We start from the raw sequence: 26,814 nt of genomic DNA, 5'->3' as shown, positions 1-26,814 counted from the left end.
CCAAAAAAACTTTTAGAAATCGCCTCCTATGGTTTTCTTGATCCATGACAGATAGGTGTCTGTAAGACGGGTGTAAATTCCAGGTTTCTTAGGATCACCACATGTTTTGTGGCCAAAAGAAGTGATGCCTCGAAGAATGCCCTTGCACAGTAAAGGGCCCCCGGAATCTCCCTGGAAAACAACAGAAAATATTCTTCACAAATATCTCTACAAAACCTTAGAAATGTTCTAAAATTCTGGCCTTATTTCAGATCTATTTTCCTAAGACTACACTTTTGAAAGATAATAAAATAATCATGTGGTAGTTTTGTTTAATGGTCTCTATGCATGTTTAAAGGATCTGCTGTATTACTTGGTCTGTCTCCATGCTCCACTGTGCTGGCTAGTTATGCAGGATTTAGTCAAAAACGTAATGATGGAGTTGTCATGACCATAAATGCTATTCGTACTCCCACTAATTTGTTTTCTTTCAGGAAGGGTAGTGGTGCATGATGGTTATTACATTGTTTCATTTTAATTATTTTTATAGTCTGCTCCGGTTCTCATTTCAAAACACATAGACTTACAAAGTTACATGGAGGGGCATTTTCGATATGTCTAAGTCCAACTTTTTTTTTTAAATACTGTTTCGAACAAGGTTTTGTGCTTTATTGTTTTGTTTTTTTGGTCCATTTTTGGAAAAAAATGAATAAATTCAAAATGTAGAGATTTATGCCATTAGGACATAGAAGGAGCCAGCATTTTTAGTAGACTGGTCCCCCAGACATCCCAGGAGAGAACTTCTGTGCACTTCATAAAAATGCTCCCAGGTACACATCTCACATTTGCTCCCTTATCTTGTCCTCTGAGCCCTCCAAAACCCAACCAAAACCCACTACCTCCCCCACCCCACCCCACCCCCCACTGTACACCAATATAATAGCTCTTATGGGTGAAGGGTTCAAAACTCTGCTGCCCGTCTCATCTTCCGCCAGGGTCGCTTTACTCATACTACCTCTCTCCTCAAGACCCTTCATTGGCTCCCTATCCGTTTTCGCATCCTGTTCAAACTTCTTCTACTAACCTATAAATGTACTCACTCTGCTGCTCCCCAGTATCTCTCCACACTCATCCTTCCCTACACCCCTTCCCGTGCACTCCGCTCCATGGATAAATCCTTCTTATCTGTTCCCTTCTCCACTACTGCCAACTCCAGACTTCGCGCCTTCTGTCTCGCTGCACCCTACGCCTGGAATAAATTTCCTGAGCCCCTACGTCTTGCCCCATCCTTGGCCACCTTTAAATCTAGACTGAAAGCCCACCTCTTTAACATTGCTTTTGACTCGTAACCACTTGTAACCACTCGCCTCCACCTACCCTCCTCTCTTCCTTCCCGTTCACATTAATTGATTTGCTTACTTTATTTATTTTTTGTCTATTAGATTGTAAGCTCTTTGAGCAGGGACTGTCTTTCTTCTATATTTGTGCAGCGCTGCGTATGCCTTGTAGCGCTATAGAAATGCTAAATAGTAGTAGTAGTAGTAAGGGGGCACCTATATGTGGGTAAAGTGGGTTTCTGGTGAGTTTTGGAGGGCTCACAGTTTCCACCACAAGTGGAACATGTAGGGGGAAGGTATGGGCCTGGGCCCACCTGTCTGCAGTACACTGCACCCACAACTAGACTACTCCAGGGACTCGCATGCTGCTCTAATAGACCTGAGTTTAACATATTAGGCTGGTAAGTAATGTTTTAAATCACATTTTGGGGGGTGGGGTGGGGTGGGAGGGGGTATCCCTGACTCCCTCCAGTGGTCATCTGGTCATTTAGGGCTGTTTTTTGTGGCTTATTCATCAGTAAACCAAGTCTAGACCAAAATGTCCAATTTATAGCCCTGGATGTTTTTGTATTGTTCTATTATGGCAGAAAAAAGTGTTAGGAATGCCCAGATTCCACCCTTAAGATGCCCCTCCTTGTGATTTGAATGCACTTCTGATGGACTTCATGGAAAAACATCTAAAAATTGGTTTTGAAAATACCAATTTGGATGCAGATTTATGCCACCTTTTGGACATTATTCTCTTTTGAAAATGAACCCCCAGTTTTAACATGCTGTGTTCATTCATTGGTTCACAGGTGAAGGGGTTGGCTATACTACAGCCACATCTATGGGTGGGGCTACAGTTTTTTTATGCCTATGTGTCTAAGTATGATAGAGTATTCAAATATAAGCATAATGTGAACTCTCAATATTTCTTACTAGAGGCTTTCAGAGCTCATCTTTTTCTATCTTCTGCCACCTCCATCTCTTTAGGACTCTTGATTCAGTATTGTTTTTTCCTCAAACTCTTTAAATTTAGAATTTGCATTAAATACCAAGTAGGTCTCTTGAACTTACACTACAAGTATCCTTTCGTCCTCTCTTATCTCCAGCACAGAACATGTTATTTGTAATGTCAGGATTACAATTATAGTGCTTCTTATCATTGCACATTTGTCTGTCCAGAATGGTAATAGTCACATGCATTAGTTTGTCTGAACCAGACGTGGCTTTATTATTAGTTATTCCCCATCCAGCTACTTCACATTTTGTTCCCGCTTTGATGTCTTCTCCATTCTTTGGTAGTGAGTGAAGTTTAACATTTTTATTGAGCTTTGCATTTCCAGTCAGCTGCAAGACAAATGAAAATAAAAATCTAAAAAATCTAGAAGCCACTGTATGATGATTAGTGGAAATGTGTCTGAGGTTAATGTCAAGAAAAAGAAAATATTTAGGTCCCCGATATTCAATAGGGTTGAACCCTGCTGAGCTGGTCATCCACCAAAATTCAGTGGCACTTAAGTGGGTAATGCCACTGAATATTGACTGTGACTGCCTAGGCATTGTCTGGTTAGTGCCGGGGCATTCTGGGGGCGGAGCCTGAGCAGAGTCAGAATTAACTGGTTAGCAGTGATATTCAGTCAGCTGTCCTAACTTTATCCACTGAGCTAACCGGGCATCGGTCTGAATATCAGCTACTGCTTGGTTAACTACTGGGCGACTGCACATACCCATATACTCAATGGCAGAGCCCAGATATAGCCTGGCATTGAATCTCCTGGGTTAATTCAGCCTGCAGCTGTAAGCAGCTTAAAAAACCATGGACTGCTGAAAGCTGAATGTCTACCTCTTAGTGTTCTTTGATGCCTCTGAAAGGATATAGAAAGAGTAGAGGCAATATTAGAGCAGTTTTCAATGGAATTTGTCCAGGTAATTAAATAGTTACTGGGGTAAATTCTATAGACTGGAAACTTAATTCCATTTAATATGCACACAGGTACATATGTAGCAGTGGACTTCTCCAATCAAAGGGAAACTCTATATGACACTAAGCTCACCAGAGAAAGACACAGAAACATAAACATACTCTCTCTCTCTCTCTTTTCTCATCATCATGTGCAGTGGTGTTCTTTGGTCGGCTGTGGATCGCCGCTGTGCACCCCCCCCCCCCCCCGGGTGGAGTAACATCCGTCCCCCCGGGTGCAGCAAGACACCCCCCAGGTGCAGCATCCCCCCAGTACATCACAGTCCCCCCCCCCGGTGCATCACCTTCAACCCCCCCCCCCCCAGGTGCATTCTTCTTACTTGCTGGGGTGCTGAGAGCAGCTGCACGACTGTCTTTTCAATACATCTATCTCGACAGTTAACTCTTTTACCCCTATGTTTACAAAGCCGCACTATCGGCTAGCGGCTGCTGCATCGGCAGCTGCTAGCGTGGCTTTGTAAACAGGGGGATTACTTACTTAGGTGTTACTTTCCACAAACAAATCTCAAATGTACTGCAAGCTGGATATTATGGAGAAGCATAATCGAACGGCAGCGGCCATCTATATGGCCGGCACCGCAAACAGCGGTCCCGAACCAAATTATTGTAACTCTATGGGTTAAATTGTAAAAGATTAACCTGGCTCCTTCTAGATCTGGTAAAGAGATAGTGAGCAGTGCTGTGAAACTGAGTGGTCTGTGTGCATGCGCTGAGTGTTCCGCATGCTGATGGAACTCTCAGGAGAGTGACAAACAGCTCAGGCTGGCAGTTGTGAAGGAGCTGTATTGGTGAGAACATGTTACTAGGGAAAGGCTGGAAGAAAGTTGATGCTGGAGATCATCACCTGAAAGAAAAGGCGCCCACCGTTCAAGAGAGCCAGAGAGAGAAAACAAAGAGAGCAGCTAAGTGACTGAAACTATTTTAAAAAGTGCACATAAGAGAAAATAGTAAAGGAAACCTGAACAATAAGTGAGAGATAACTAAAAGAAGAAAAAAAGAGTAGAGGAAAACTTACATGTTGAGATCCTTGGGGGTCTCCAGGGGACTGAGGGACAGGAGAGGGGAGACTTTGAAGAGTCTGGTGTTTTGTGGAATTGAATGTACCTAAATGATTTATGTAACTAATATTTATACTTATCTGAGGATGCTCTCAATGTTTCTAGAGACTAAACTGATTTGTGTTGCAAACCTGTAATTGAAATACATATGTTAAATTTGCAAGTTGGTAAAATTTCATTAGCATTTAAATATAATTCAAATAATAAAAAAATATTTTCTTTTTATTGTTAAACTCCCTGGTTGGTATTGAGTCATTTTGGGGAAACACTGTGACATATTTAGTACCATCATTGTAATACCTTGCTCTGCCACCAGGGGGTTTACAATTGGCGTCACGGACAGGATAAATCACCCCACTTAACACCCTGGGGGTGGCCTTGCCTGTAAATTTAAAATGTATTGTGGAATGTGTATCAGTGGGTTCTTTCTGGCTAATTTTTAGGTCCCCCGAGGGTCTGAATTCACTCCCAGCCACAGAATGGAGAAACAGAGAAGATTTTGGGATCGAGGAGCAGATTATAATAGAGATGATTACTGGGAAGAAGAAGAATACTGTAGAAAAAATGCAGGTTGGCATCATGGACAGTGGTGTGAGAAAGCTGGGAGGTTCTCATTTCAAGAGGACCGGAGGCCTCTCATATGTCACAAGTGTGGTCAAGCAGGTCATGTCTGGTGACACTGCCGAGCTGAGTGGGCAGCGGAAGACCTCCATCATGAGAGGATGCCGAGGTCCATGGCAACCAGAAGCAGGGACCGTAGGCCTCTCATATGTCATAAGTGTGGTCAAGCAGGTCATTTCTGGTGACACTGCCGAGCTGAGTGGGCAGTGGAAGACCTCCATCATGACAGGATGCAGAGGTCCATGGCAACCAGAAGCAGCAACCTAGGCCTGTGGGAATATGAGTCAAGCCCTGAAGTTGAAAGGTCCGGCAACCCAGGTCTAGTCCAACACAGTGGTACCAGGTCTATCAGACCACTGAGATCCTGACCCTCTCGTCTGAGGAGTTGCTTCAAAGACAGAAGAAAGCTCAGCTACTAGCACTGATGAAAGAGAAATTAGATAAGATCGAGAGGGCGTTTGAAAAGCTGGTTGAGGAAGAAAGAAGGAAAAAGGAGGAAATTGTGGAAAATTCGGGTGTTCAGCAGGACATGGAGTCACAAGTTCTGGTGTTTGAAGAAGAGCGGCCAGTGGCAGAGGGGAATGGAAATGCAGAAGCCTCAGTTCCTGAGTTGGTAGAATCACTTCCTAAATCAATATTGTTCTCTCACTCTGATGAAGTCGAGCTGCCAGAAGGAGAAGTAGTAAATGAGGATCCTCCGGTGATACAACCACACAGGGAACCTGTGCAAGAGGAAGAGCTCCATGTGGAGAGTTCTCTGGAGGAGGAGATGTTGGAGCGGCAGGAAATTTTTGAACCCCTTGTGGAAAACAGAAATCTCCAGGCAGATGTTGATGATGTAAAGAAAACAAATCCTGAGAGAAATGGTCCTGAAAATTTAATATGGTCAGAAATAAGTGAATCAGCACATTCAGAAGAGATTGAATGGACAGTCAGTTCAGTAAGAAAAGAAATGGTACTGAAGAAAAAGTTACCAGAATCTGGAAATAAATACAAGAATAAATTGAGGAAAATTGTGATCAAGAAACACACTAAAGAAATAAAGCAAAGAGAATAAATGGACAGAGATGCAGCTAGAGTCTGTTGCAGGGCAAGAACTGCAACTGTTTTCCTGGCCTGCGAGACGAAAAGGTACAGATGGAGAATTGGACTTCAGTCAGAGAGATCCAGCCAGAGAGTGTAAGGCGGAGAAGCATGTAAGAAGATGCAAGGAAAGACCTATGATTTCAAGAAGAGGAAAAAGAAGAGACATTTTGTGGCTGAGAGGTGACTCTGACCTGAGGAAAGGACTGGGGGTTACCCAGAAACAACCTTGTCGGTTTATGCTAGAGGCTGTGCAAACAGGAGATAACTTGTAATTAATTATTGTGCTTGTAGTAAAAGAAAAGTATATTGAAACATATTCATCACCTAAACAAATTGTGATAAAAACTGAAGTTAAAAAGGGTGGCATGTAAAAATTAAATGTATATGTGGGTAAAGTGCATGGAAATTGTAATGTTGGTAATAGATGAATATGTATTGATTAGACAAATGTAGATGGAATAGTGTGTTTGGATATATGGTTTGTCTAAGGGGGTGTTGGTTTTGGGGTGGTGTTTGGAAAAAAAAGTTTATTATATACATTTTATTTTATTTTGCCAGCCCGAATGTAACCCTATGGGTTAAATTTTAAAAGATTAACTTGGTTCCTTCTAGATCTGGTATAGAGATAGTGAGCAGTGCAGTGAAACTGAGTGGTCTGTGTGCATGCGCTGAGTGTTCCGCATGCTGATGGAACTCTCAGGAGAGTGACAAACAGCTCAGGCTAGCAGTTGGGAAGGAGCTGTATTGGTGAGAACATGTTACTAGGGAAAGGCTGGAAGAAAGTTGATGCTGGAGATCATCACCTGAAAGAAAAGGCACCCACCGTTCAAGAGAGCCAGAGAGAGAAAACAAAGAGAGCAGCTAAGTGACTGAAACTATTTTAAAAAGTGCACATAAGAGAAAATAGTAAAGGAAACCTGAACAATAAGTGAGAGATAACTAAAAGAAGAAAAAAAGAGTAGAGGAAAACTTACATGTTGAGATCCTTGGGGGTCTCCAGGGGACTGAGGGACAGGAGAGGGGAGACTTTGAAGAGTCTGGTGTTTTGTGGAATTTAATGTACCTAAATGATTTATGTAACTAATATTTATACTTATCTGAGGATGCTCTCAATGATTCTAGAGACTAAACTGATTTGTGTTGCAAATCTGTAATTGAAATGCATACGTTAAATTTGCAAGTTGGTAAAATTTCATTAGCATTTAAATATAATTCAAATAATAAAAAAATATTTTCTTTTTATTGTTAAACTCCCTGGTTGATATTGAGTCATTTTGGGGAAACACTGTGACATATTTGGTACCAGCATTGTAATACCTTGCTCTGCCACCAGGGAGTTTACATTATTAAAAAAGATGGCCGGCCATCTTTCGTTTTGATAATATGGTTCGGGCCGGCCAAATGTCAGAGATGGGCAGGTTTGAGATGGCCGACATCAGTTTTCGCCGATAATGGAAACCGAGGCCGGCCATCTCAAATCCGGCCAAATCCAAGGCATTTGGTTGTGGGAGTGGCCAGCATTTGTAGTGCACTGGTTCCCCTGACATGCCAGGACACCAACCGGGCACGCTAGGACACACTGCAGTGGACTTCAGAAATTGCTTCCAAATGCATACCTCCCTTACCTTGGGTGCTGAGCCCCCCCAAATCCCCCCAAAAACCCACTCCCCACAACTGTACACCACTACCATAGCCCTAAGGGGTGAAGGGGGCAACTACATGTGAGTACAGTGGGTTTTAGGGGGGTTTGGAGGGCTCAACACTTATCACCACAAGTGTAACAGGTAGGGGGGATGGACCTGGGTCCACCTGCATGAAGTGCACTGCACCCACTAAAACCTGCTCCAGGGACCTGCATACTGCTGTCATGGAGCTGGGTATGACATTTGAGGCTGGCAAAAAAATGATTTTTAATTTTTTTTTTTGGTGGGAGGGGGTTGGTGACCACTGGGGAGTAAGGGGAGGTCATCCCTGATTCCCTCCGGTGGTCATCTGCTCAGTTGGAGTGGAACGGGTGGATGTGAAGCGTCTGTTCACGCTTTCCAAAAATACTAGGACTAGGGGGTATGTGATGAAACTACAGTGTAGTAAATTTAAAACAAATTGGAGAAAATGTTTCTTCACCCAAAGCGTAATTAAACTCTGAAATTCGTTGCCGGAGAACGTGGTGAAGGCGTTTAGCTTGGCAGAGTTTACAAAGGGGTTAGACGGTTTCCTAAAGGACAAGTCCATAAACCGCTACTAAATGGACTTGGGAAAAATCCACAATTCCAGGAATAACATGTATAGAATGTTTGTACGTTTGGGAAGCTTGCCAGGTGCCCTTGGCCTGGATTGGCCACTGTCGTGGATAGGATGCTGGGCTCGATGGACCCTTGGTCTTTTCCCAGTGTGGCATTACTTATGTACTTATGTACTAAAATAAATGGACCAAGTGAAGCCGGCGAAATGCTCCTCAGAGCAGCCTTCTTTTTTCCATTATTGGCCGAAACCAACCATCTCATAACCACGCCCCCGTCCCACCTTCCATACCCTGCCGAAACGCCCCCTTGAACTTTGGCTGGCCCTGCGACGGAAAGCAGTTGAAGCTGGCAAAAATCGGCTTTCAATTATACCGATTTTGCCGGCTTCAGGAGATGGCCGGCCATCTCCCGATTTGTGTCAGAAGATGGCCGGCCTTCTCGTTCAAAAATAAACTGGATGGTCTTCGAAAAATCTGCTCACTCCTTGAGTATTGTGATCAATTCTGGTCACAATATCTCAGAAAAGATATAGCGGAATTAGAAAAGGTTCACAGAAGAGCAACCAAAATGATGAAAAGGATGGAACTCCTCCCATATGAAGAAAAGGCTAAAGAGGTTAGGGTTCTTCAGCTTGGAAAAGAGATACCTGAGGGAGGATATGATTGAGGCTTACAAAATTCTGAGTGCTGTAGAATGGGTAAAGGTGAATCGATTTTTCACTCTTTCAGGAAGTACAAAGACTAGGAGACACTCAATGAAATTACATGGAAATACTTTTAAAACAAATAGGAGGAAATATTTTTTCACTCAAGGAATAGTTAAGGTCTGGAACTCATTGCCGGAGGATGTAGTAACAGTATTTATCGTATCTGGGTTTTAAAAAAGTTTGGACAAGTTCTTGGAGGAAAAATCCATAATCTGTTATTGAGATGGACGCAAGGAAAGCCACTGCTTGCCCCAGTATTGGTAGCATGGAATGTTGCTATGAACTGGGTTTCTGCCAGCTACTTGTTACCTGGATTGACCACTGTTGGAAGCAGGATACTGGGCTAGATGGACCATTGGTTTGACCCAGTATGGCTATTCTTATGTTCTTATCCTTGACTTTTCTGCATTTCATACACTCGTGCATGCTTTTCTCATTTTACGCATTGATGATTACTATGCTGGCTTAGCCATATCCCAACTTAAAAGGTTACAAACTTTACAGAACACCATGGCTCGATTGTTATATAATGCCAAGAGATTTGATCATGTCACTCTACTATTATTCTGTCTTTATTGGCTACCTGTTGAAATTAGGATTCATTTTAAAAATGTCTGCTTGGCCCATAAGGCCTACTATCATGGAACCTCCTCCTATCTATCCCAATAGTGCATAAGTTAAGTAATTTGCAAGTAATTTATTATTTATTTACTTGGATTTTGCTCACACCTTTTTCAGTAGTAGCTCAAGGTGAGTTACATTCAGGTACACTGGGTATTTCTCTGTCCAAGGAGGGCTCACAATCTAATTTATTACCTGAGACAATGGAGGGTTAAATGACTTGCCCAAGATCACAAGGAGCAGCAGTGGAATTTGAACTGGGCATGTGCTCTAACCACTAGGCCACTCCTTCAGGTTTAGCAATGAGAGTTCAGACACAAAAAATCATTAACGTTGTGTTTTACAAGGTGTTTAAAGGATCTACTTAAACCATGTAATTTTCAGACAGTAGTACAAAGCCTTGTATCACCTTGTTTTGACTACTGTAATGGGTTTAATAAGATTGCAAAGGCCCCCTATTGAAAACAGAATACAATTCATGATCATTTGTATGTTTTTTTAAATAATAATGGGACAGGTTTCTAAGGGGTTTTTTTGTTATTTAATTTCTTTATTAACTTTTTATAATTTACAAGATAAACTTATAAATGGCAATACAGCCGTAATTGTCACAGAGGTTGCTATAATAATCAGTCCAAACAGAAAATATATCCAACCTTATCTAATATTAGCATTCTCCAGAAAGTAAAAGGTTTCTAAGGTTTTTGCTGTGAAGCTTCACATATATCCAGTGCTTTTTCTGTAGAAAAAAAGGTGCTGGTTCTCATTATGGGGGGGTCACCACATATGACTCCACCCCTATGATAGCCACACCCACATTAGCCACATCCCTTATACTAGCCATGGTGCACATATGAAGACATCATTGAAAATATTATACTAGTATTGGAGAAAAAAATAACATGATTTTTTTTCATTATAAATAATTTCTGTAAGGTGTTACAGCTCCAGTATACCCAGTGCAAAATAAGACAACAGATGTAAATTCTCAAACTGGACATATTCCAAACACTAATGAAAATAAAATGATTTTTTTCCACCTTTGTTGTCTGGTGACTTGTTTTTCTATCCATATTGGTCCCAGTCTCTGATTTTGCTGCTCTCTATCTGTTCTCTTAACTCCATTTCCAGGACTTCCTTTCCATTTATTTCTTTACTTTCCTCCTTTCTTCTTCATTTCTTGCCCTACATCCATAAGTAAAAGCTGGGTCCTCCTCCATGGAATTGACTAGAGGAGGTATAACATGGATCCAGCTTTTGCCTATTTTCTCCATCCATGTGCAGTTTTTCTCCTCTCTTCCCTTTCCCTCATCGCCATCCATGTGCATCTTCTTCTTTTTTCTTTCCTCCCCTCCATCCATCCATCCATGTCTAGCACTTCTCCTCCCTCCTCCCCTCCATCCATGTCCAGCATTTCTCCTCTCTCTTCCCTCCCCTGTATTCATGTAAAGCAATAATTCTCTCTCCCCTCTCCTCCATCCAAGTCCAGCATTTCTCCTCTCTCCCCGCCAACTCCACCATCTATCCATGTCCAGCAATTCTCTATCACCTGCTCTCCTCTCCATCCATTTCCAGCATTTCTCCTCTCTTCCCTGCCCTCCCATCCAAGTGCATCTCCTTCCTGTCTTCCCTCCCCTCCATCCATGTCCAGCATGTCTCCTCTCTCCCCTGCCCTCCCCTCCCACGTCCAGTGATTCTCCTCTGTTCCCTGTCCTCTCCTGCAATCCATGTCCAGCGATTCTCCTCTCTCCCCTGCCCTCCCCTGCCATCCATATCCAGCGATTCTCCTCTCTCCCCTGCCCTCCCCTGCCATCCACATCCAGCAATTCTTTCTTCCCTGCCCTCCCCTCCCATCCATGTACAGCAATTCTCTCTTCCATGCCCTCCCTTCCCATCCATGCCCAGCGATTCTCCTCTCTCTCCAGCCCTCCCCTCCATCCATGTCCAGTGATTCTCCTCTGTCCCCTGCCCTCCCCTCTCATCCACGTCCAGCGATTCTTCTTCCCCCAGTCCATCCTCCTTCTCCACTGCCTGCCAGCCAGCCGGTGAAGCGATAAAGAAAGGCTGCCAGCATCGGAGCTTCCCTCTGCAACTCCCGCCTACTTTGTTTCAACTTCCTGTTTATGCATAGCAGGGGCGTAGCCACGGGTGGGCCTGGGTGGGCCCAGGCCCACCCAGTTTTGGTTCAGGCCCACCCAGCAGTGGAGGCAGCGGAGCGGAGGGAGCAGGCTGAGCTCCGATCCCGCATCTGCCTCCCCAGCCCGCCACTGCCCCGCCCCCCGCCGTACCTTTAAATATTACAGTTTTGCTGGAGTCGCGGGCAGCCGGCATTGAAGACATCGGCAGGCTTACGCCGGTTCCAGCAGCCTTCCCTTCCCTCGTTGCAAGTCGAATGATGGCTCCGCCCTCTTCTGACGTATTTCCTGTTTCTACGAGGGCGGAGCCATCATCCGACTTGCAACGAGGGAAGGGAAGGCTGCTGGAACCGGCGTAAGCCTGCCGATGTCTTCAATGCCGGCTGCCCGCGACTCCAGCAAAACTGTAATATTTAAAGGTACGGGGGGGGGGGCAGGAAGGAAACAGGGCAGACGGGAGAGGAGGGTTGCTGCACATGGTGGAAGAAGGGGAGAGGAGGTTTGCTGGATGGAGGGAAGGGGAGAGGAGGGTTGCTGAACATGGTGGAAGAAGGGGAGAGGAGGTTTGCTGGATGGAGGGAAGGGGAGAGGAGGGTTGCTGCACATGGTGGAAGAAGGGAGAGGAGGGTTGCTGGATGGAGGGAAGGGGAGAGGAGGGTTGCTGCACATGGTGGAAGAAGGGGAGAGGAGGGTTGCTGGATGGAGGGAAGGGGAGAGGAGGGTTGCTGCACATGGTGGAAGAAGGGGAGAGGAGGGTTGCTGGATGGGGGGAAGGGGAGAGGAGGGTTGCTGCACATGGTGGAAGAAGGGGAGAGGAGGGTTGCTGGATGGAGGGAAGGGGAGAGGAGGGTTGCTGCACATGGTGGAAGAAGGGGAGAGGAGGGTTGCTGGATGGAGGGAAGGGGAGAGGAGGGTTGCTGGATGGAGGGAAGGGGAGAAGAGGGTTGCTGCACATGGTGGAAGAAGGGGAGAGGAGGGTTGCTGGATGGAGGGAAGGGGAGAGGAGGGTTGCTGCACATGGTGGAAGAAGGGGAGAGGAGGGTTGCTGGATGGAGGGAAGGGGAGAGGAGGGTTGCTGCACATGGTGGAAGAAGGGGAGAGGAGGGTTGCTGCACATGGTGGAAGAAGGGGAGAGGAGGGTTGCTGGATGGAGGGAAGGGGAGAGGAGGGTTGCTGCACATGGTGGAAGAAGGGAGAGGAGAGGAGGGTTGCTGGATGGAGGGAAGGGGAGAGGAGGGTTGCTGCACATGGTGGAAGAAGGGGAGAGGAGGGTTGCTGGATGGAGGGAAGGGGAGAGGAGGGTTGCTGGACATGGTGGAAGAAGGGGAGAGGAGGGTTGCTGGATGGAGGGAAGGGGAGAGGAGGGTTGCTGGACATGGTGGAAGAAGGGGAGAGGAGGGTTGCTGGATGGAGGGAAGGGGAGAGGAGGGTTGCTGGACATGGTGGAAGAAGGGGAGAGGAGAGGGCAGGGGAGAGGAGGGTTGCTGGATGGAGGAAAGGGGAGAGGAGGGTTGCTGGACATGGTGGAAGAAGGGGAGAGGAGAGGGCAGGGGAGAGGAGGGTTGCTGGATGAAGGGAAGGGGAAAGGAGGGTTGCTGGATGGAGGGAAGGGGAGAGGAGGGTTGCTGGACATGGATGGAAGAGAGGGAAGGGAGAGAGAAGAAATGCTGGACAAGGATGGAGGGGAGGGAAGAATGAGGAAGGAGATGAGATGAGGGAAAAGGAAGAGAGGAGAAAAACTGCACATGGATGAAGAAAATAGGCAGAAGCTGGATCCACTAGACAGTCAAGTCTGCAGAGGACCCAGCTTTTACTTATGGATATAGAGCAAGAAATGAAGAAGAAAGGAGGAAAGTAAAGAAATAAATGGAAAGGAAGCCCTGGAAACGGAGTTAAGAGGACAGATAGCAGCAGAATCGGATACTGGGCCAGCATGATCAGAAAAACAGTCACCAGACAACAAAGGTAGAAAAAAATCATTTTATTTTCATTAGTGTTTGGAATATGTCCACTTTGAGAATCAGGTGCTCAACATTAAAAGTTTATATTTATTTACTTATTTATGGCATTTTATCCCACATTAAACATGAATTAAATTGGAACCTGGGATCATTTCATTTTTTTTTCCTGGAGACAGTAATGCATTGCCCCCCCCCCCCCCCCAGGCTCTCTCCCCGGCTATAGCCAGCTCTGCAATTTTGAGGGGAGGTGCACAGGTGGATGGGGGGGGGTGCAGAGGTGGACCGGGGAGAGAGCTTGTTGTTAAACATTTACCAGCACACCACTGTCTAGTGCCCACCCATCCAACCTGTTGGCCCACCCAAAAATTGACTTCTGGCTACGCCACTGATGCATAGGCGGGAATCGCAGAGGGAAGCTCCGACGCTGCCAGCCTCTCTCAATCACTGCACCGTTCGCGCTGCCGAGTCCGTAAAAAAAATAAGAAGGGGAGTGAGAGGAAGGGTGCAGGACTCGCCGGGGAAAAAAAGGTGCCGGTACTCTGTACCGGTACGTACCAGCACAACAAAAGTCCTGCCTATATCAACCTACACGATCTTTGAGATCAGCAAATCAATCTGTCATATTGTGTGATAAAATCAATTGAATTCAGGAACTCAGTCTTTATATTGCAGGTCCTTTGCTCTGGATCAAATTACCTTAGAGGCTGAGAAGGATTCGGGACATGAATGCAGGGGCGTATCTGCGTGGGGCCATGGGGGCCTGGGCCTCCCTAGATTTGGCCCTGGACCCCCTACCGCCAACGCCTTCGACCCCCCTCCCGCCGCCGCTGGTACCTTTGCTGGTGCCGCCAGCCGAACAAGTCCTGTTCTCCGGCGCGGATCTGCAAGAGCGGTCTTCTGTTTCTGTGAGTCTGACATCCTGCACGTTGTATGGACTCAGCAGCGCGAACGGTGCAGCGATTGAGAGAGGCGATAGGGGGGTCCAGGGCCACGTGCTTCTGTTTCTGTGACGACGTGACATCCATACGGTCCTTCCCGCTGAAGTCTGGCCTGATCTAGTCTGGTCCAGGTCAGCGGCCATCCGACTCCACAATCTTCCCCCTGCCTCCCTGTTGCTCACCACCTCGTCATGCCTCACTGCCGCCCTGGCTGGCTGCTCACCGTGACCCGCCTCATGCCTCACAACTTCGGGTTCGCGAACTTCGCGCCAACCAGTTACCACTCACCAGAGGAGGAGGACTGGAGCACTGAAGAGCCCACCACCGAACAGAGCCACCATCCGCTGCCTAGCCTGCCTATCACTGCAGCAGCAGCACCAGTAGTCCTCCAGGCTCCACACTGCCCTGTCTGCTGTCCACTCCAGAGTCCAGACTGAGAATCCCGACTCTCCAGGTAAAAAAAAAACCCCCAAAACAAAACAAAAAACTTTGGGGACACTGGTGAAGTGATGCTGGGTTGGGCTGGTGTTGTGTGGGTTGTGGAACTATGGGAACTGCAGAGTTAACTCGATGCTAGGTGATGTGGAGTTAGTGCCCCCCTTTTAACTCTGGTCCCCTCAAAATGTCAGGTCTAGATACACCCCTGCATGAAAGAATTTAAAAGAGAACTAAAACTCTCTTTTTTTATGCAGGGTACATGTCTGAATTAAGAAGATGGAAGCTTTTATTATATGTAATTTGCTTACTGTTTTTTTTATTGTGTTGTTTTTGTCCGTGGTATTATGTGATTAACATATTATGAATGTATAATCTGTGATCAGCCAAGAACCTAGGATTTTGCAGAAGTTTTTAAAATAAATAAATAAAACCATGCAGCATACCTTATACCATGAATGTGTGGTTGATTTAAAGTATGCTGAGCGAGGATGCTCACCATATGGTACTACCTGCACCTCACTCAGCATACCTTAAATCAACCAGACATTCATGGGTCTGTTTACTAAGCTATACTAGTGGCTCCTGCGTGGCATTGCTGACGCAGTCCATTCAGTACTAGCACACAGCCAGCTGCGCTTCTGGCTTAGTAAACCCCAGCATTGGTCTCTTTTTTTTTTTAGCGCCCCATCTTTGGAACAATCTTCCCCCTTCTGTATGAGCTAAACAAGTGTTTTCCAGGTTTAAAATTTGCTACAAACTCATTTTAAAAATTTTATTTTTAAGCATATGCTCAGAAGTATGTCTATGCCAGTGGCGTAGCTACGTGGGGCCTGAGGGGGCCTGGGCCCCATAGATTTAAGTCGGGACCCCCCTCCCGGCGAACCCACCCCCGCCGCCATTGCCGCCCCCCATCTCTGCCGCCCCCCTCCCGCCGTGAACCCTCCCCCACTGCCGCCTACCTTCGGTTTTGCTGGCGGGGGACCCCAATCCCCGCCAGCCGACGTCCTCTCCGACCGTTCTGCTGCAGTCAGACTCAGAAAAGTCTTCTTCCTTCAACAGTACGTGCAGTACGTTCCTTCCTGTACGTGCAGGACGTCAGACTCAGAGAACAATGGCGGGGGGGGGGGGGGAGGCGGCGCCGGGGGGGGGGGCTAAAATGTGCCCCTCCCCTCAAGCTCTGGACCCCCCTCCCATGGAAGTCTGGCTACGCCCCTGGTCTATGGTAGATACTCTCCTGGACTACTTTCTTTTCCTGCCCTAGCTCCTTTTTCTCTCTATACTATTACAAGTATGTTTGTTTGACCTTTCCTATAAGTATATTGGCATTCCTTTTCTGCTTTTCCAAAATGTTTTTAATGTACATCTCATTGGCCTGCAAGACAGTTAGGGGCCCTTTTATAAAGCGGCGGTAAGCCCAATGTGGGCTTGCCGCTCGCTGAAAGGGAAGTACTGCCAGGCTACCGCAGCAGCCCAGTGGTAGTTCCCACCCTCAGCATATGCCATTTCCAATGCTACCCGCTGGTAATCGGGCAGTGCCCCGCTCTGCCCGGTTACCGCCAGGTAAGTGCTCCTACCCGAAATGGGCGCATGGCAAGTGCTTCACTTGCCGCACGTCCATTTCTTTAAAAAAAACCCTGCCTTTTACCTGCTGCCAGTGCAGGACCCCTTTTGCCGCAGCTTTTTAAAAGGACTCCATAATGCAGTATATCAAGCTCTTATAATGAAGTTATGTTTTATTTATTCTTACTGTAACCATCCAGAGTGAATTCCTTCAAAAAGGCAGTAAATAAATCCTACTAAATAAGTCAATAAAAGATAAACATAAACATAGTAATTCAACATTGTTCTGTTTGATGTCATGTTCTGGTCATCTAAAAACAGGTGCAAGATACTTACTTGTAGCAGCATAAGATCATTTTCACGTGTCTTTCTGTCAAAGCATGGATGTGGTATCCTTTTCTTTATCAAAAACTTTTGTTGTTCCTCTTTTTTGTTGGATATCGAATGAACCCCAAGGAATACCTGTGTTTTCTTATCCCTACAATAAAGTAAGCTCTAGGTAAGCATGTTTCTAAATGAATTCATCATGGCAAAATAACGAAGCATATGTGGATGTATATGCTAGGGATGGGCAGTTGTTTCAAATGACTATTGTTCACCCATAAGAATGCTCATGATGCCCACATAGGGCCCCTTTTACTAAGCCGCGTAGGCGCTTATGCGCGCCCAGTTACTGCGTGTCAGAGTGGTAATTTCAATTTTGGTGTGCGTCTGCTACGTGTGTCTGAAAAATATTTTCTGGCGCGTGTAGCGGACGTGCGTCGGTCATTTCCGCCCAAATTCTTTACCGCTAGGTCTGTGGCTAGCAGTAAGATCTCAGACCCAAAATGGACACACAGCAATTTTGATTTTGCTGCACGTCCATTTTCGGGAAAAAAGAGGGCTTTTTTATAGGTGCGCTGAAAAATGATTCTGCGCGCGCCCAAAACCCACACCTACCCTACCGCAAGCCATTTTTCAACACGCCTTTGTAAAAGGACCTCATTGTATGATCTTTTCTTAGAGGCCACACTATTTGCACATAGTGCACACTCTTTCCTGAGAGGATGCTCATGCGCTGTATGCTCATGCGCTGTACTAGTATGCATGTATACTAGTTTGCACATCTGCACTCCTTGGGAAAGAGTGTGCACTATCCTCCAGATTCAATATATGGTGCCCAGATTTGGTCGTGATCACGAGAGATGCACACAGCTCAATTTGCTAATGTGCAGTTAACAAGCAATAATTGAAGGATAACCAATTATTGATGTTAATTGGCAACAATTAGGTATGCATACACATGCAAATGGAACAGGGCATCCTATCCGAACGACCCAACTTAATTTTAGTACCTAACCACACCACTAATCCACACCACTAACATTAACCATACCTTAATCCTGCCCCCATATTTCGTCATCTTATCATTTTCTTTACAACTTGCTTATCTCTGTAAGACGTTGTATCCAAATATTGTGTTATCTCTGTAATACCTGTACCTACTTATTGTAAGCCGCACTGATCCTGCTATTCGAGTGGGAAAGAGCGGGGTATAAATGCTGCAAATAAATAAATAAATAGCACCTCCAATGTTCTGAAGCTGACTCCGTGGCACTTAAACCTTGAGCCATTCGTGCTCTCCGTGTGATGAAATGACGTCGGCACTTCCTGGTACGTCACCAGCGACACTAACCAACCACAAGAAAGCAACACGATCCACAGGAATCACACTCGCTCTCATAGCCCCACCCTCGGAGCCCTCCCGCCCTAGGAGCCCAGCTGATCTGAACAGCCAGCTGGCTAAGTTCCTCGTGCCCTGTTCTGCCCTCCCACCTCTCACACCGTGTCCTGCCCCTCCCCCCCAGGATCACCACCATTCCCCCCCTCCACCCCCACCCCCACATTGCCACCGATGAAAACAAGAGCCAGAGCTGGTATAGTTCAGAGGGGCAGAGATTAGACCTCTATGTGGAAAGTGCATGCTTCTGAACAGCAGGGTTTTTAATGAAACACAGACGCAGACAGGCACTTTGCACTGCAATTCAGAACTATGCTTACAGCACAGAACAGTACTACAGGCTCCTATAAGAAGTAAACTCAACTCACACTGTCAAACTGGATTCCAGCATTGTTTCTACCTTCAAACTGCATTTCAGAAAGAGCAGGAAAGATCAGTAGAAGATGCAGAGCAGACGGCAAAAGGCTAAGACATCGTACTACAAAGCAGCCATACATAGTCACAGAAGCAACAGAGAAGATAATAGAACCTTGGGACAGAAATAAATAAAAACACAAATGCCTGAAAGAGAGAAGATATCGGAAGGGAGAAACCACAGAGCAGAGGGCAGAAAAGATTCACCAGGCAGCAGTCTCACAGAGAGTCTGTGTAACGCACACATACTCTCACACTATCTGTCTCAATCACACTCTCTATCTCACACACACACTCCCACCCACATTCACTCTCTCTATGTCACACACACACACTCGCACATTCACTCTCACACAGTCACTCTCACACAAACTCTGTCAAACATACACACTCTGAGGAAACCTTTCATTTGTGTCAGAAACGGGCCTGATTTACTAGTAAGAACATAATACCATACTGGGTCAGACCAATGGTCCATCTAGCCCAGTACCTGGCAGAAACCCAAATAGTAGCAACATTCCATGCTACCAATCCCAAGGCAGGCACTGGCTACCCCCATGTCTATCTCAATAACTGATTATGGACTTTCCCTCTAGGAACTTGTCCAAACTTTTTAACCATACGCTAACCATTACCACATCCTCCATCAATGATTTTCAGAGCTTAACTATTCTTTGAGTGAAAAAAAATATTTCCTCCTATTTGTTTTAAACGTATTTCCATGTAATTTCATTGAGTGTCCCAAAGTTAATAATAAAATTCTGGATTATCTTCTGTACCTGGTTTCAATCTGCTTGGGAATCTGGACAATACTCTCAATTGGCATGAGTCTATTCAATCAAGAATCAAAAGTGACTCACAGACAGTTCGTATATCCCTACCAGGGTCACCAGCTACTTCCATGAAAATGCAGTTCTCATTTCTTCAGGAAAAGATGGACTCTAAATCCTAGCATACAGTAAGTAAAACCACAACTTTAGTGGCCTAGGAAAAAGGACTGCGAACCAGGGTTCAATTTCAGCTTCTCTCACTTAGGAAAGTCACTTCATCTCTTGTTGCTGCAAGTACCCACCTTTGGTTGGGAATCATTTAAAATGTTAATGGTGTTATTGCTCAAAGGGCCCAGTAGCAGATAACATGCGATAACAGTGTTAATGTACATTAACGGTTCATAATAACCTCATTGGTTTGTAAGCTCTTGGGGAATAGACTTATTGTACCTAATACTTATCACTGTTGAATACATCTAGGAGCACTATAAAATAAGTATTATTCTTCCGAAAAATCCTCACCCCCTAGCTCAAGGGTGGCAACCTATGGCCTGCCATTGAGTTTTATGTGGCCCACAAGACCATGGGAAATATACACAGAAAATGTCATTAACCAGAGTTTTGGTGATTTTAAATACTGTATTTCACAAATATTTTCACAATAACTGCTCTAGTGGTTTGTTTCCATTGTTTTTAGTTACATTTTTACTTATTCATTTATCACAGAAGGACTATGGAGACTGTGCATTTCTATCTCCAACATTATGCAGTGTCACAGCCTGCAAGGGATGATAATAATAATAATAATAATAATAATAATAATAATAATAATAATCCACCTACACCTCACAGTTCAAGGCAGAAAACAATAAAAGCTGGTCATGTCCAGGAATCTACATAAAATAATTCTTACCTAAATATTAGATTGAGTGAGAAATTTCTGAAACAAATAAGCTTCTGTAATTTTTCAAAATTGTAAATAGTTTGTTGCAGAGAATAGTAGGGTTAAAATTTCTTTTTTCAAGACAGGCTGCTTGAAATGAGAATAAAGTGTCAAACAATCTAAGGGCCCTGTTTAATAAGCAACACTCTAGCCAGCTTATAATCGAACGAGAATAACGCCCAAGTTCCGACCTAAATCGGGAGATGGGCGTTCTTCTCACAAAAACAAATAAAGCGGCATAATCGAAAGCCGAACTTTGGACGCTTTCAACTGCACTCCGTCGCGGATGCGGACAAAGTTGACGGGGGAGTGTCGGAGGCGTGGTGAAGGCGGAACTGGGGCGTGGTTATCACCCGAACAGAGATGGGCGCCCTTCGCCGATAATGGATGCGTTTGTAGCTAGAATTTAGGGCACTTTTCCTGGACCCTGTTTTTTGACGAATAAGGCCCCAAAAAGTGCCCTAAATGACCAGATGACTCCCAGAGGGAGTCGGGGATGACCTCCCCTGACTCCCCCAGTGGTCACTAACCCCCTCCCACCACAACAAATGATGTTTCACAACTTTTTACTTTCACCCTCAAATGTCATACCCTCCTCCCAAGCAGCAGTATGCAGGTCCCTGGAACAGTTGTTAGGGGGTGCAGTGGACGTCAGGCAGGTGGACCCAGGCCCATCCCCCCCCTACCTGTTACAATTGTGCTGCTTAATGCTACTAGTCGTCCAACCCCCCCAAACCCCCTGTACCCACATGTAGGTGCCCCCCTTCACCGCTTAGGGCTATAGTACTGGTGTAGACTTGTGGGCAGTGGGTTTTGAGGGGGATTTGGGGGGCTCAACACCCAAGGGAAGGGTGCTATGCACCTGGGAGCTCTTTTACCTTTTTTTTTGTTTTTGTAAAAGTGCCCCCTAGGGTGCCCGGTTGGTGTCCTGGCATGTGAGGGGGACCAGTGCACTATGAATCCTGGCCCCTCCCACGAACAAATGCCTTGCATTTATTCGTTTTTGAGCTGGGCGATTTCATTTTCCATTATCGGTGAAAAGCAAAAACGCCCAGCTCACACCTTGGCGAATAAAGCATGGGCGTCTATTTTTTTTTTAAAAATACGGTTCACTCCGCCCCTTCACGGACCCGTTCTCGGAGATTAACGCCCATGGAGATAGGCGTTTCTGGTCGATTATGCCCCTCTAGGTGCGCTAGCATTTTTAGCGTGCGCTAAAAATGCTAGCGAACCTTAGTAAACAGGGCCCTAAATCGTTTCGTAATTTTAAGAGAAGGAAAAGTAAATAAGGTTAATGATCTTGTAGTTCTAATTTTCCTAATAAAAACAAAATGATCTAATAAATATAATGGTACTGCAGACAGAAGTATAAAATTTGCCTACCCTTACCCTAGCTATGGTACTGCTTGTATTAATGTAGCTCTATAGCACCAATAACATAAGCAAGCATTTGACGCTGCAGGATTTCTATTAGCTTTGGATCTTTGTATTAATCCTTGGAATCATCACTAATTTCTGAGCTTGGTCCCAAAGTGGAGGAGTGGCCTAGTGGTTAGGGTGGTGGACTTTAGTCCTGAGGAACTGAGTTTGATTCCCACTTCAGGAACAGGCAGCTCCTTGTGACTCTGGGCAAGTCACTTAACCCTCCATTGCCCCATATAAGCTGCATTGAGCCTGCCATGAGTGGGAAAGCATGGGGTACAAATGTAACAACAACAAAAAAAAAAAGTTCATTTGCTAGTCATCTGAATGAGAGGATGAACTTACGTTTCACAGTGAGCTGCAGTTAAAACCCAATTGGATTCAATCAAAATTCCTCCACATATATATTTGCCTTTAATTAGAACCATGAAAGGCATTGAATGAGGTTTTGCTTCCTTTCCTCCAATAATTTTCACACCTAATCCTAGAAAAAAAACAACAACATATAAAATCCTTATTAAAACATCTCACTGTGTTCTAAACATATAGACATAGGTTAGAATATCAGGCTGAGAACCAAAGAAGGTTCCAGCAGATATCCATCCAGGAGGAGAACTCTGAAATCCAGGAAGGCAATCTTGATGCTTAAGAAAGTTTATTGATCAAAACCTCGACACAGTACTGTGTTTCGTCCTATAGCTTGCTTCAAGAGTCTTTGGCAATATCAAATCTTTCCAGTCTTGTACTACAGAAGGTTGGTCTTGAAAAAAACCTTTGTAGCAATGTTGCCAATAACAGATAATTTGTGTGATAATCTACAGGAGGGTGAAAGTAGTAGCCCGACACCACCTCTGCAGCCAACAAGGCAAGGAGTATGGGAGAAAAGGTAACCTCAATGAGACAGGGCTGTGGCTAAAGCTATCTCTTCAGGGCAAAGCCAAGTCTCAGTTAGGGCAAGCAGATGAAGAGTACCAGAGATAAAGAGATCATGGATGTAGGAACCTACTGCCTCACACTTTAAATAAAATCAACAAAAAAGACTTCCTCCCTGACTAACACTATGCTCAGTTTCACTATAATGAGCATGCATGGCACAACTGAGAATAGCAGGGCAGACAATATGGCAAGACCAGCGTGGGACAAACTCTTCAGCTGCTGGGGGTTGGGAACCACTGCCAGCCAAACCAGGGCCCCCAGAGCCAATTTGGGGGGCCCAGGCCCCCATGGCCCCCTGTAACTATGCCACTGCCCCAAAGATGTCAGGAAACACCTGTGCTCAGCTTAACAGTCAGCAGCAGCTTCCTGAGCCCCAGATGCTGATACTCTGCGCATGCTCAGATTTTCGCAGAATATGCACAGTGGTCAGCGTTAAATCAGCCATTCCCAACCCAGTCCTCATGGCACACCTAGTCCCATTGGGATTTCAGAATATCCACAATGAATATCCATGAGAAGTTTTGCTGCAAATCTAACTCATTAATATTCATTATGGATATATCCTGAAAACCTGATGAGACTGGGTGTGCTCTGAGGACTACATTGGGAACGACTGCATTAAATACTGACCATCACTAACTACATTAGAAAGGATTATTCAGTGCCAGCCCCTATCTGGGCACTGACCTTGAATATGATGGCACCAAGATGTTATTTGTGTACGGCCAATTTTCAGCACTGTACCCGGATAGCATAGGTAGGATATGTAGTCCTTCTTGCCCAGTTAGCTATCCGAGCACCAGATAACTTCTGACTCCACTCCAAATCCACTCCCAGATCTCTGTGGCACGAACTGAATAGCACCAAGGTAGTAAGAGCAGATATTCAGTGGAACTCTCCAGTTAACTGCCACTGAACATCTGCTCCCAACCCACTCAGTACGATTTAAGGTTTAACAGTTTTTATTCAGGATCAAAACACCCAACATCTAACAATGAAACAACAAGTCTAGACAAAGACATCAAACGGTTACATGACAATGAGCAAGCATAACAATAATAAGCAAAAACATCTTCCAGCAAAAAACTGGGTATCATATGATCCCTTTTATTTTTTGTGAGAAACCTCCCGCTACCCTCCTACCACTCAACCCTATTTTCTGTTCAACAGTTGTATGCAGGATCGCTCCCCCCCCCCCTCTCCAACCCTACCTTTACCTGTATCTTAAACAGACAACTGAGATGACCCAGCGTCTGGACTGTTATGACCCCAGGTCATCTTTGAAAGGATAACGTCTATTATTCCCAATCCACTCTCCCCTACCCAAGCAGAGAACCCCAAAACATCCCTTTATATAGTAACACCAACTTAGGAAACACTCTGAAACCTATTCAGTAAAGCGCTTCTTGCTTTATGGGAGCTAGTTTGCAAATAACAGTTCCAGATACACATGGAAGCCCTTCTTCCCTTTGGGGGAATTCCTAGAAGCCCTTGCCTCCCATAACATGAATGCATGCAATCTGTTTCTTCAGTACCAAAAAGAGGGAGGCTCCTCTTGCATCCAATGCTTAAGTATACACTTCTCCCCCAATGCATATGAGATCCCATATGCCTCCCAATTATTCAGTGAGTTTCCTTTCCAAGAAAAAACTACACGGTGACCAGAACGAATCCCTAAGTATCGATGAATCGACCTCCAAAATGCTTGAATGCCACTACATCACCAAAAAGCATGAAAAAAGGTAATGTCTCCCCGCTGACATTTGGGACATTGCCTACTCAGTATGATATCATTAGGCAGCAGCCTCTCCTGCCCGGTTAAATCATTTTAAACCGCAGGCCCTAAGTTTCAACAGTATTCTAGGAATGTACATTCATTAGCAAGCAGTGTGTGCACAATCAATGTAATGCATATTAACTCACAAATGAATGCATGCACAATCTGTTTGCATGTATTAAAACGTTCTGTGTATTAACATTTTTAAAATTAAACTGAATGTGGGAAATGAATTGTTTTAACAAGCTGTTAAGTGTTAACAGCTCTTAACAAGCAATAATGAGCACTAATTGACAAAAAAATAGAATTTACACATGAACAGTGCTAAGCGTATTCTGTATATACAGCGCCTAAATTCTAATGCACACAGGTAAAAAGGTGAATGCTCAGGGGTGTGGAAATGGGCGTTTCGGGGGCGTTCCAAAATCTATGCATGTTATTATAAACTACGGGCCAATGTGCGTAAATCTACATGCAGGGACTTATACCGCATGTAGATTTACGTGTGGTATTTAGAATACGCTTAGGTGTGATTGCCTAATGCATGCTAATTTTAGGCTCCATATATAGAATCGGGACCTTAACGCTAGTCATGCCTACTCTCCACCCATAGCCACGCCTCCTGTGCCAAAAAATAAAAACTAATTTTTAGCATGGGATTCGTGTGCGCTGATCAGCACGCTACCACAGCTTAGTAAAAGGGCCCTCAATAAATCAATAAATTTCTATATATAAACCCAAAAGTGAAAAACATTATGTTTACAGGTGATGTTTGCTCAGAAACCTTGTGCCAATAGTGACTAACACTAAAAGCACTGTTCCAATTACTGCTCATGTCGCAAGTCTTAACAGTTCATTATAAGTTTCAAATGCTGGCAAGAAAAGGCACAACAAGCCCTTATCTGGAAACTTTCAATCCAGCAACACAGCAGTGAATTGGAACTGGTGTCAAATCATTTTCATATATAAATCAGCCATCATGTGCAGCAGTCATTGTGGTGTACACATTTGTATTCCATCCTGATGTAATTTTCAATCGGGGAAGAAAGGCAGCTTATGAATGTTTAGAATCAATTAAATTAAATGTAGGATGCATTAAATCTGAGCAAGAGGTACCTATACATAGGAGGAAAGAATATCTACTATATATGTATTGAAACATAGATGTTGACATAGTGTTGCTTCCATAGTTGCAGAGCAGCCAAGTTACCCAGTTTCAGACAGTCCTGATTTTGAACTTATATCTAGGGCTGGCTCAACCACTAGGCAGGACTAGGTAGTCACCTAGGGCAGCAGCTTTTGGGAAGTACAAAAGGGCAGCTACAGTCAAAGCAAAACAATAGGTCCTGACAGCCACACAAAGTCAAAAGAAATAGCTAGGGGTAGTTTCAGAGCTGCCAGGTTACCCATTCCAGGAAGGAAATTTTTTGGCCGGTCCTGGAGTTCTGGCAACCTTATCCTGCTGCATTATGGGACCTGCAGCACTGATTTCAATGGATAGAATCACGGACTACAAATACTACACCGCTTTGGGATGGAAGTTCAAAACCAGGAGCAGACAAATCTCTGGATTAGAAATAAATAAAAGAAACACTTACCTCCATGGATATTCAGGAGAAAGGCAGCTGCACAGAGAGACAGAGTTAATACAAGGGCCATTCTTTTTAACTTCTGTTTGCTCTGGTCCCTGAATCTTTTCAATATATACTAAAAAGAAAAAGGATGTGGTTCCTTTGGCTTTTGAAACATTGCCAAATCTTTCACTTTAGAGAATATGAATCTTAACCACACAGGAAAGGTTATGACTTCCGTTTACACCATGAGTAGGAAAATCTCATAAACTTCTGGGAACATAGAGCAATAATGAATGTTTCCTAAATATGGTCATATTGACCAAATATCCCTTTATTGGAAATATTGAAGTCAAAAGATGAAAATGCTAATTTAGGGGCCAATGCTCAAAGGCTGCTGGTAGAGCTGTGAGCGGATGTCTGTGTGTGTGGCATCTACCGTGAGTATAATACCGTACAAGAGCACAAAGCAGATTATATGCATAGAAAACTTGTGGCTAATGGAGAGAGAAACATGCCTGACACATGCACAAAAAGGTTTTGCGGTAAGCGCGGCGTACCCAAGCAAAAATTGAAGTATCAGCACTCATTAACACATATTCTGTGCCTAAA

General features: G+C 44.8%; 1 protein-coding gene across 1 annotated transcript; it reads right to left on the bottom strand.

Moving 5' to 3' along the window:
* Positions 1-12: 12 nt before the first annotated feature.
* LOC115462260 (granzyme A-like) lies at positions 13-26,290 on the bottom strand. The gene is made up of 5 exons (XM_030192270.1): positions 26,230-26,290; positions 22,264-22,402; positions 16,986-17,127; positions 2,376-2,648; positions 13-171 (listed from the first exon to the last, which is right to left on the bottom strand). Exons 1-5 carry the CDS (start codon positions 26,288-26,290, stop codon positions 13-15), a joined length of 774 nt encoding a protein of 257 aa, XP_030048130.1.
* Between the last annotated feature and the right edge of the window lie 524 nt (positions 26,291-26,814).

This window comes from Microcaecilia unicolor, chromosome 2 (genome assembly GCF_901765095.1).
Source record: "Microcaecilia unicolor chromosome 2, aMicUni1.1, whole genome shotgun sequence".
Lineage (NCBI taxonomy): Eukaryota > Metazoa > Chordata > Amphibia > Gymnophiona > Siphonopidae > Microcaecilia > Microcaecilia unicolor.
Note: the sequence above shows the minus strand (reverse complement) of the source record. Positions and strands in the feature narration are given on the sequence as shown.

Excerpts from the sequence above, each read along its gene's own strand:
- LOC115462260 (XM_030192270.1), bottom strand. The coding sequence starts at position 26,290 with ATGGCCCTTGTATTAACTCTGTCTCTCTGTGCAGCTGCCTTTCTCCTG. Across the intron at positions 17,128-22,263 it reads ACTGCAGCTCACTGTGAAAC|GGATAAGAAAACACAGGTAT; the intron begins GTAAGTTCATCC and ends ACTTTATTGTAG. Across the intron at positions 172-2,375 it reads GACGAAAGGATACTTGTAGT|GGAGATTCCGGGGGCCCTTT; the intron begins GTAAGTTCAAGA and ends GTTGTTTTCCAG.